This window comes from Oncorhynchus masou, chromosome 32 (assembly GCF_036934945.1).
Source record: "Oncorhynchus masou masou isolate Uvic2021 chromosome 32, UVic_Omas_1.1, whole genome shotgun sequence".
Lineage (NCBI taxonomy): Eukaryota > Metazoa > Chordata > Actinopteri > Salmoniformes > Salmonidae > Oncorhynchus > Oncorhynchus masou.
This window is the reverse complement of record NC_088243.1, coordinates 7,009,131-7,019,847: the sequence shown is the minus strand read 5'-3', so window position 1 is coordinate 7,019,847 and position 10,717 is coordinate 7,009,131. Positions and strand designations below refer to the sequence as shown.

The window sequence follows — 10,717 nt, the reverse complement described above, 5'->3', positions numbered from 1 at the left end:
CCAACCGCTCCACCCGCTTCTCTCTGTCCTCTGACAAGTCCTACCCTAATGGCCTCAGCAGCCAAGGTGGCAAGGAGGCGGTGCTTAACGATGACATAGAGAAGCGGGTACTGGTGAACAAAGACGGCAGCCTGTCTGTAGAGATGAGGGTGCGGTTTCGTCTCCATAACGACGAGAGGCTCCAGTGGTCCACAGAGATTAAGAAGTCTCCCCCTGACTCTCTGACCAATGACTGCTGTCCCCTCAGGGAAGCCCCGCCCTGCTTCCTACAGGTTCACTTTGATATGCCTTTTTGTTTTTGTTGTTTTATATTACTCTAGTTTTGTAATATATATTTTTATTTGTTCAGTAAACTGCTGCGTGTATGAAATTTGCTTTACAAATAAAATCTATTGCTATCGTTGTTTCCTGCAGCAAGGTCAATCAGAAAGCTGCTCAGACCCTGACTCCGCCTCCTGTGTTGTTGAAGCTGCCAACTACACCCCCAAGCCTCCACAGCGCTCCCTGGAGGAGCCACAGTCACATTATGCCTGCTGCTTCCAGAGACAGGAGTATGACCTTTGGGAGAACCCCGCCCACATCCAGACTTCTAAGCACTCACACTCCAGGGTTAGGCACACCCACTCCTCAAGCTCCTCCTCCTCCTGCCGCTCCAGCAGGTTGGTGAGGAGGCGTGCGACCCACAGGGAGTGCTCAGAGCTCGGAAGGGTTGTCCATGGAATGGTGGAGGTGTGTACAGTCAGCAGCAGCTGCAGCCACAGCGAGCTTAACCTTGGTGCCACAGACAACCAGGGGGAGGAGCGTCCTCTGTCTAGCTCCTCCCATGTGCTCCAAGCACTTCAGGACGATGTGGATGACCTCCCTCCCAGCGTCTCACGCTGCTGCCATAGCAACGACCCCCCACAAGCCCTCCCCTTGACCCCACAGCCTCCCAGACCTATGTCTACTTCCTCCAGGAGCAGAAAACACACCCCTGCCCTACAGGGAGAGGAGAGGGGGAGCAAACCCTCCTCCCGGCGTTCTAGTAACTCGTGCTCCTGCTGCAGAGGAGAAGTCACCCCTAAGGCCGACGAGGAGAGAGTGGACAGCTCGTTGTCGAAGGCCAGCCAAGTTTCCCACGGATCCAGATCTCCCTCCAATAGAATCAGGATCCCTGTGGCTCCAGAGGAGGGAGATGATGAAGCTGAGCAGGGTGGGAAGAGGGCAGTCAGCGTCTCCGGTGGCTCAGGGGGTCCATTGGGTCAGTGGGGTCTATAGGCTCCAGTGTATGTTCTCACTGTGGGGGGTGTGACCAAGGTTACGACCCTGTGTCCTGCCACTCACAGAAGTCACATACGTCAAAACGATCTCAAGAAGAAGAGGAGGAGGAGAGGTCAGGGAGAGGACTCTCAGGTGGCTCAGATGAGTGTGGATTTTGTCAGAGGACCAACAAGTCCAACTGTACCCACTTCTACCAAGAGGGCCGAGCAGCCAGCCTGATGTCACACATGTCTCTGCCCGAGGAGGGAGAAGATACAGGGACGGAGGGAGAGGATACAGGGAAGGAGGGAGAGGTAGAGATTGGAGAGAAAATAGAGGAAGGGGAGAAAGACGAGAGAGCAGCCAGTGTCCTCTCAGCCAAATCCTTCTCTTCAGTCAAGGGCAGGACCTCCAGAACCTCCCAGAAGTCTAAGGCTTCAGAATCCCTCGCAGACATGGAGGAACAAATGGAAGAACCGATGGAGCGAGAAGTGAAAGAGGGAGAGGTAGAAGATGGAGGGGAGCAGAGAGCAGCAAGCATTATGTCAGTTACATCTAATCTCTCGGCCAAGTCCAGCAGATCTCATACATCTACCTGTAGCAACGCAGATGGGTCCACCAAAGCTTCAGAGAGGGCATCGTCTCCCAGATCAGAACCAGACGTCGCCGAGGATACAGGAGCAGCGGAGACAGAGGAGAGAGGAGCCAGTGTCATGTCAGCTAAAACTAACACTTCAGCAAATTCCAGCAGATCCCATAAGTCTACCAAAAGTCATAATGCTGCCAGCTCTGAAACACCTGAAGCCACTGCTAATGAGACAACAGGTGAAGGTGAAGAGGAAGAAGTGGGCGAGAAAACAGAGGAGAGGTTAGAGAGCTCCATGTCTGTTAGATCTAACCTCTCAGCAAAGTCTCGTAGGTCCTGTAAGTCTACCTGCAGCAAAGCAGAACAGGTCCTTTCCGCCAACTCACCAGAGGTACCAGCTACTGAACCTGAACCTACTGGAGAGGATGAGGGAGAGGAGAGAGCAACGATCTCCACGTCTGTTAAATCTAACCTCTCAGCCAAGTCCAGCAGGTCTCATAAGTCAACCTGCAGTAGGAGTATTAGAGTTGTTTCTCCAAAACCAGCAGCGAGTGAAACTCTCGTCAACGATCCAGCAGACGGGGATGCAGCGGGTACATTGTCAGCTAAAACCAATGCTTCAGCAAAGTCCCGTAGGTCTTGTAAGTCTACAGGAGATGATGAGGGAGAGGAGAGAGAAGCAAGAGCCATATCAGCTAAAACGAGGGCTTCTATCAAGTTCAGCAGGACCCACAAGTCTGCCTGTAAAGCTGCCTCTCCGAAGCCAGCCGCATGTCAAACTCCTGTCAACGATCCAGAGGAGAAAACAGAGGAAGAGAAGACAGCGAGTGCATTGTCAGCTAAAACCAGTGCTTCTGTCAGATCTAGCAGGTCTCACAAGTCTACCTGTAGTAGGAGTGTTAGGACACCTGTTGCTAAAGACATCCCTGCTATTGAAACAACAGAGGGAGATGAGAATGGGTCTGCTACTGCTGCTGCCGGAGAAACAGAGGAGAGACCAGCAGGCGCCATTTTGGATAACAATAATGCCTCAGTGAAATCCAGCAGGTCTCACAAGTCTACCTGTAGTAGGAGTGTTAAGGCTGAGACACCTGTTGCTAAAGACATCCCTGCTATTGAAACAACAGAGGGAGATGAGAATGGGTCTGCTACTGCTGCTGCCGGAGAAACAGAGGAGAGACCAGCGAGCGCCATTTTGGATAACAATAATGCCTCAGTGCAATCCAGCATATCTCACAAGTCTACCTGCAGCAAAGCAGAACGGGGCCCTTCCTCCAACTCACCAGAGGTGCCAGCGACTGAGCCTGAATCTACTGGAGATGATGAGGGAGAGAAGAGAGCAGCAAGTGCCACGTCAAAGTCCAGCAGGTCCCTCAAGTCTACCTGCAGTAGGAATGTCAGGGCTGAGACTCCGGGGACTAAAGACATCCCTGTTATTACGACGACAGGGGGAGAGGAGACGGTTGACGATACAACTGCTGCTGGAGACACAGAGGAGAGACCGCCGAGCGCCATCTCAGCTAAAACCAGTGCTTCAGTCAAGTCCAGCAGGTCTCATAAATCTACCTGCAGCAGGAGGGCTGAGAGTCAAAGATCTCAACCAGCCGATGTCCCTGTTATTGAAACAACAGGAAGAGACAAGGTCGGAGAGGAGAAAGAGAGAGCAGACAGTGTCATGTCAGCTAAATCTAACGCTTCAGCAATGTCCCGCAAGTCCAACAGGCCCACCTGTAATGGAAGTAGTAGAGCAGTCTCTCCAGTGGCTCAAGATGTTCCTGCTATCAAGACGACAGGTGGAAAAGAACGGAGAGACAAATCCACCGTCTCTGTCAAGACCAACAGATCTCATAAGTCATCCAGTGGTAGGAGGGCTGAAACTCCAACTGCAGAACAAGCTGATGTTAATGAGACCACCGGAAGGGACGAGAAGGGAGACGGGACAGAGAGACCAGCGAGTGCCATGTCGACAAACTATAATGCTTCAGCAATGTCCAGCAGATCTCACAAGTCCACCTGTAATAGTGGAAGTGCTAGAGCGGTCTCTCCGGCACCTAAAACAGGAGACGTCCCTGCCATTGAAACAACCGGGGTTGAAAGGGAGGGAGAGAAAACAGAGGAGAGACCAGCTAGCGCCATGTCGGCTAAATCTCACATCTCAGCTAAGTCCAGTACATCTCATACGTCTAATGGTAGTAACAGAAGTACATTTCTGCACCTGAAAAAAGAGAGAGGTGAGAGAGGTGTTAGACCTGCCCCCAGCACTACAGGAAATGACCTTGAGACAGGCAGTGGGAAATCTGCAATGAGCACAAAACCCAAAAGAAACGCAGATTCCTCCACCACCAGACCCCTCTCCACAGCATCACAGGCCAATGCTAAATCCACCAATCAGACACCGCCTGCCACCACCGAGACCAAAGAGGAGTCTCAAAGTCATGCCACGAGCCGACCTGCCAGCACGGCTGCACACAGAGGTGATGATGTCAGAGATCATGTCACAGAGAAGAAAGCTCCCAGCGTACATTCTAAGAGCCCTGCTAAAGCAGGAGGAGACTCAAGAGCGGCTTCCTTCGCCCGCTCCACCAGGTCAAAGGTGAAAGTTCAGAAGGCCAGCGAGGACGATGAGATGCCAGAGACAAGGGCCTCCTTCATGCAAGTGAAAGGTCACAGGGTCAAAGCTCAGAGTGACACGGGCAGCGTTCACTCCGTGAAAACCTCCAAAACGGATAAGATTGGGATAAAAGGGAATTCCAAGCCAAAGTCGGCCCAAGCGGGAAACCCTACCTCCCAGTCCTCCAATCTCTCTGAGGGCTCCAGACCCGCCATCCAGCTGGGTACGGCCAGCGTCAGCGATAGCCTCCTCTCCCAGTCCCTGTCTGCAGCTGACCTGCTCAGGGGGAACATGGCCGCCTCGCACCTCTCCAGCCCTGCAGGGTCAAAGGTTAGAATCCCTGATAGTGGGAAGAGTGGGAAGAGTGGGAGTAGCCAGAGGATGAGGAAGCTCAAACAGGAAGAGGCAGAGCTAGAGGAGCTGGGTCCCCTCTGTCTGCCAAAAACCTCACCCAATGACATTGTCAGTGATTGGCTGAGAGGCATCCCTGCTGACAGCGGCATGGATAACCCTGAAGATGAGATGAACGAGGGAATTGAAGAGACAGAAGTAAAAAGAGAGGAAGGAGATGAGAAAGGAGGGGAAACAGAGGGACAAGGAGGAGAGGAGACTGAGGAGAAACGAGAACCGATTGAAACTACAGAGATGGAGCAGGAGAACACGGCTGAAACAGGACAACAAGAAGAGGAAGAGGAGCAGGAGAACACGGCTGAAGCAGGACAACAAGAAGAGGAAGAGGAGCAGGAGAACATGGCTGAAACAGGACAACAAGAAGAGGAAGAGGAGCAGGAGAACATGGCTGAAACAGGACAACAAGAAGAGGAAGAGGAGCAGGAGAACACGGCTGAAACAGGACAACAAGAAGAGGAAGAGGAGCAGGAGAACACGGCTGAAACAGGACAACAAGAAGAGGAAGAGGAGCAGGAGAACACGGCTGAAACAGGACAACAAGAAGAGGAAGAGGAGCAGGAGAACACGGCTGAAGCAGGACAACAAGAAGAGGAAGAGGAGCAGGAGAACACGGCTGAAACAGGACAACAAGAAGAGGAAGAGGAGCAGGAGAACACGGCTGAAACAGGACAACAAGAAGAGGAAGAGGAGCAGGAGAACACGGCTGAAACAGGACAACAAGAAGAGGAAGAGGAGCAGGAGAACACGGCTGAAGCAGGACAACAAGAAGAGGAAGAGGAGCAGGAGAACATGGCTGAAACAGGACAACAAGAAGAGGAAGAGGAGCAGGAGAACACGGCTGAAGCAGGACAACAAGAAGAGGAAGAGGAGCAGGAGAACATGGCTGAAACAGGACAACAAGAAGAGGAAGAGGAGCAGGAGAACACGGCTGAAACAGGACAACAGGAAGAGGAAGAGGAGCAGGAGAACACGGCTGAAACAGGACAACAAGAAGAGGAAGAGGAGCAGGAGAACACGGCTGAAACAGGACAACAAGAAGAGGAAGAGGAGCAGGAGAACACTGCTGAAACAGGACAACAGGAAGAGGAAGAGGAGCAGGAGAACACGGCTGAAACAGGACAACAAGAAGAGGAAGAGGAGCAGGAGAACACGGCTGAAACAGGACAACAAGAAGAGGAAGAGGAGCAGGAGAACACGGCTGAAACAGGACAACAAGAAGAGGAAGAGGAGCAGGAGAACACGGCTGAAACAGGACAACAAGAAGAGGAAGAGGAGCAGGAGAACACGGCTGAAACAGGACAACAAGAAGAGGAAGAGGAGCAGGAGAACATGGCTGAAACAGGACAACAAGAAGAGGAAGAGGAGCAGGAGAACATGGCTGAAACAGGACAACAAGAAGAGGAAGAGGAGCAGGAGAACACGGCTGAAACAGGACAACAAGAAGAGGAAGAGGAGCAGGAGAACACGGCTGAAACAGGACAACAAGAAGAGGAAGAGGAGCAGGAGAACATGGCTGAAACAGGACAACAAGAAGAGGAAGAGGAGCAGGAGAACATGGCTGAAACAGGACAACAGGAAGAGGAAGAGGAGCAGGAGAACACGGCTGAAACAGGACAACAAGAAGAGGAAGAGGAGCAGGAGAACACGGCTGAAACAGGACAACAAGAAGAGGAAGAGGAGCAGGAGAACACGGCTGAAACAGGACAACAGGATGAGGAAGTAAAGAAGGCTGCCCGGCAACCAGAGGAAGAGGGAGAGGTGGAAGAGGAGGAGGAAGAGAGTGGAGAGGAGGAGGAGGAAGCAGCAGCGGGGGAGAAGGAGAAGAAAGATGAAGAAGAAGAGGAGAGAGAGTGCTCTGAGTGTGCTGACTGCTGCCCTGACCCAGCCCTGCCCAACAATGACATCAGTTCTCCTTGTCATCGCCACCTGTTCCTCAGTAGAGAGTCAGAGCTGCTTTGCAGCTGCCACTCATCTGTGACAGTAATGAAGGTTTTACTGAACCCTACACTGGGCCGATGCAGCTCCCTTCCCGAGGTATTTCCTGTTTCTAGACTTTTACTTACATACTTTTACTTCCCAGTGAGCATAAGATGTTAAAAACAGATATTTTCAATGTCTTTTAACTTACATGTATTTTACTCATAGGGTAATATACGTTACAGTATAGTTTTACTTATATATTGCATACTAATAACTGTTATTATTTGCAAACTTTTATTGTCATATTCACATGGTTTGTGTGACTTTCAGGGGGAGAATAAAATACTTTTGTTGATATGATTTACAGTTTTCCTAATTCTTATTTCTCGCGTCTCTTTACTCCAGATAAGTCCAGTGTACGGACGCAGACTGAGCTCCTCTGCTAAAGGTCTGCTGGACTGTCTGGCCCAGCTGCAGCTCATCGACCCGCCCCCTTCTCCAGCTGCAGCCCCAGGCCCTGACCGGGATCAGCGGTACCAAGAGGTCATGGATATACTAGAGTCACTGTGGCTGTCTAAGCCCGACCTCGAGAAGAGGAAGGAGGAGGGAGAGACAGAGGAGAAGGAGAAGCTAAAAGATTCTGGTGTGGACCTGAGCAGCGGCTCAGCAGGGTCTGGGGGTTCTGGGAAGACCAGAACAGATGAAACAGGGGGTTTCATCACTCTCATAGCGAAGGGAGGAGGGGAAGGAGGAGGAGAGGGGGAGACAGACGGAGGAAGAGAGGGAGAGACAGATGGAGGAGGAGAGGGAGAGACAGGTGGAGGAGGAGAGGGAGAGATAGATGGAGGAGGAGAGGGAGAGATAGATGGAGGAGGAGAGGGAGAGACAGATGGAGGAGGAGAGGGAGAGATAGATGGAGGAGGAGAGGGAGAGACAGATGGAGGAGGAGAGGGAGAGACAGGTGGAGGAGGAGAGGGAGAGATAGATGGAGGAGGAGAGGGAGAGACAGATGGAGGAGGAGAGGGAGTGACATATGGAGAGGAAGCAACATCAGCAGAGCTGCTTTCAGACGCGGCTACCCCAGACATCGCCAGCCAAGTGCGGAGCAGCCCAGGGGAGGATGAGTCGCCCCCAGGGACAGGTGAGATGCTGCAGACCCTTGAGAGACTCAAAACCCCAGGGAGCCCATCCTCTTCAGACAGCACAGCCTACAAATCCCCCACTGACACAGAGACAGACACCCCGGAGGACACCCCTGAGGACACCCCCAACTCAGGGACACCCCCGTCAGTCCAACAAGCGCTGCTCACCAAGCGTGTCTCCCAGGACCCTGACCCGGTCTGGGTTCTCAACCTGCTGAAGAAGCTGGAGAAACAGTTCATGACCCACTACGTGGACGCCATGGCCGAGTTAAAGGTACTGATACAACAACAATAAAAAACCACAACAACAAACACAACAGCGTTAATAATAATCATCATCATGAAAATCATAAATATATGTATTTTTTTATAAATAATCTGGATAATACTGTTGTGTTTGTGAAGGTGCGTTGGGACCTAGACAACAGTGTGATGTTGGACACTATGATCACTGAGCTGAGAGATGAGGTGAAGAAGAGGATCCAGATGAGCATTGATCGTGAACTGAGGAAGATTCGGGGACGGGCAGGCCGGGGCCGCGACCCCCTGACATGTCCCGGGAGTCAACCATAACAGACCAGAGGAGGCGGAGGTTGAAGGTGAGAGGGGCCAGTTAGTGATATTTTATTTGAACAGCTTTAAAACAAACTTTTAGTAACTTTATAGATATTTTGGCAGTGAATGCACAATGAATGCTGGCATGCTGATCCCCAAGAATTCCATTCATTGCGCTAATGCTTGTTAGCAATTTCGCTAACGCTAGTTAGCAATTTCATTAATGCTAGTTAGCAACTTCCTACATCTTATTCTGGGTAAGTAGAAAAATCTTGCACTATCCATTTAATACATAGTGTTTAATTCCTACTTTATTGTCAACTGTAGACTCTATTGTTTTATTTTAAATACACTCCTAATAAAGTTTGACTTTGCTTTAAAGGTCATGAAGGTCCAGTCGGTAAACGAGAGTGATGGAGAGCAGGGTTCAGGCGATGTTAGCGACCAGCGCAGTGAGGACGAGTACTGTCCCTGCGACGCCTGCATACAGAAAAAGGCGGAGGACAAGGCAATCAAAATGGAGGCTGTGGTTGCCAAGGCGCCGGTGATGATGGCGTTTGATCTGCGTAAGATCCTGCAGATGAAGAAAGACCCAGAGTCTCCAGCGCCCCCTAGCCCCACGGAGGGGAAGAATAATGACAAACTGGAAGAGGAGGAGGAGGAGGAACAGGTTGGGAATCTAGAGGTGGTACACGAAGACGAGGAAGAGGAGGAGACAAAGGAGGATATTATACCAACTGTTATAGAGGAAGATATCTCTGAGAAGGAAGAGGAAGGAGTGACTGGGGGAGAGGAGGGAGAGGAGGAGGGACAGGAGAGTCACGGAGCTGAGTCTCGGATGGGTGAAGTAGAGGAGGAAATAGCTGAGGAGATAGGGGCTGAAGAACAGGAGGAGGATGGAGTGGTAGAGGGAACTGAGGATGAGGAGGAGGAGGCAGGGGAAGGAGAGACGGGGTGTGAAAGTGCAGGAGAAGATGGTGTGGAGGGGGCGGAGACTGGAGAGGGGGAGGAGTTAGTAGAAGGGGAGGAGGAAGAAGCAGGGGAAGCTGAAGCAGGAGATCAGGAAAAAGCTGGTGGAGATGAAGCAGGAGATCAGGAGGAAGCTGCAGGAGATGAAGAGACCGGAGTAGCGGGAGAGACAGGGGGAGAGGGAGAGACAGGGGGAGAGGGAGAGACAGGGGGAGAGGGAGAGACAGGGGGAGAGGAGGAGACCGGAGTAGCGGGAGAGACAGGGGGAGAGGGAGAAACAGGAGGAGAGGAGGAGACCGGAGTAGCGGGAGAGACAGGGGGAGAGGGAGAGACAGGAGGAGAGGAGGAGACCGGAGTAGCGGGAGAGACAGGGGGAGAGGGAGAGACAGGAGGAGAGGAGGAGACCGGAGTAGCGGGAGAGACAGGGGGAGAGGGAGAAACAGGAGGAGAGGGAGAGACAGGGGGAGAGGGAGAAACAGGAGGAGAGGGAGAGACAGGGGGAGAGGGAGAGACAGGGGGAGAGGGAGAAACAGGAGGAGAGGAGGAGGTGCAGTTGAATGCTGTGGCGGAATTTAATCCTGAAAACGAGGAGGGTGAGGAGACGGAGGGAAATAAAGAAATCGCTCTGATCCACCAGATGACCAGAACCTCTGTGGAGTCCCAGCAAGGATCAATGGAGAACACAGACCCGGAGCCCAGGGCATCAGACCCAGTTTCACAAATGTGCTCCTTAACCCTGATAGAGCCCAATGAAACTGTCTCTGATGGACACCAGATGGCATCTGCGGGGGAAGGGTCAGGGGGGAAAGGCCAGAGGAGGAGCCGATCTCCAGCCAGAACCAAACGCAGGAAACCAAAAGAGAACGACATAGAACTGGACGTCCTAGATCTGTAACCCTCACAGGACATAGAACTGGACGTCCTAGATCTGTAACCCTCACAGGACATAGAACTGGACGTCCTAGATCTGTAACCCTCACAGGACATAGAACTGGACGTCCTAGATCTGTAACCCTCACAGGACATAGAACTGGACGTCCTAGATCTGTAACCCTCACAGGACATAGAACTGGACGTCCTAGATCTGTAACCCTCACAGGGCATAGAACTGGACGTCCTAGATCTGTAACCCTCACAGGACATAGAACTGGACGTCCTAGATCTGTAACCCTCACAGGACATAGAACTGGACGTCCTAGATCTGTAACCCTCACAGGACATAGAACTGGACGTCCTAGATCTGTAACCCTCACAGGGCATAGAACTGGACGTCCTAGATCTGTA

General features: G+C 51.9%; 1 protein-coding gene across 1 annotated transcript in view; it reads left to right on the top strand.

Annotated features, from left to right (window-relative positions):
- The window catches only part of LOC135526887 (retinitis pigmentosa 1-like 1 protein), an 18,391-nt gene extending 8,063 nt beyond the window's left edge, over nt 1-10,328 (top strand). Inside the window, 11 exon segments of the mRNA XM_064955554.1 lie at nt 1-272; nt 415-1,240; nt 1,297-4,585; nt 4,656-4,677; nt 4,680-6,697; nt 6,809-6,881; nt 7,173-7,446; nt 7,852-8,183; nt 8,315-8,441; nt 8,444-8,508; nt 8,847-10,328. The exon segment at nt 1-272 is cut by the window's left edge and continues 54 nt beyond it. Coding sequence (XP_064811626.1) covers nt 1-272; nt 415-1,240; nt 1,297-4,585; nt 4,656-4,677; nt 4,680-6,697; nt 6,809-6,881; nt 7,173-7,446; nt 7,852-8,183; nt 8,315-8,441; nt 8,444-8,508; nt 8,847-10,328 — 8,780 coding nt within the window.
- Nucleotides 10,329-10,717: the final 389 nt, after the last annotated feature.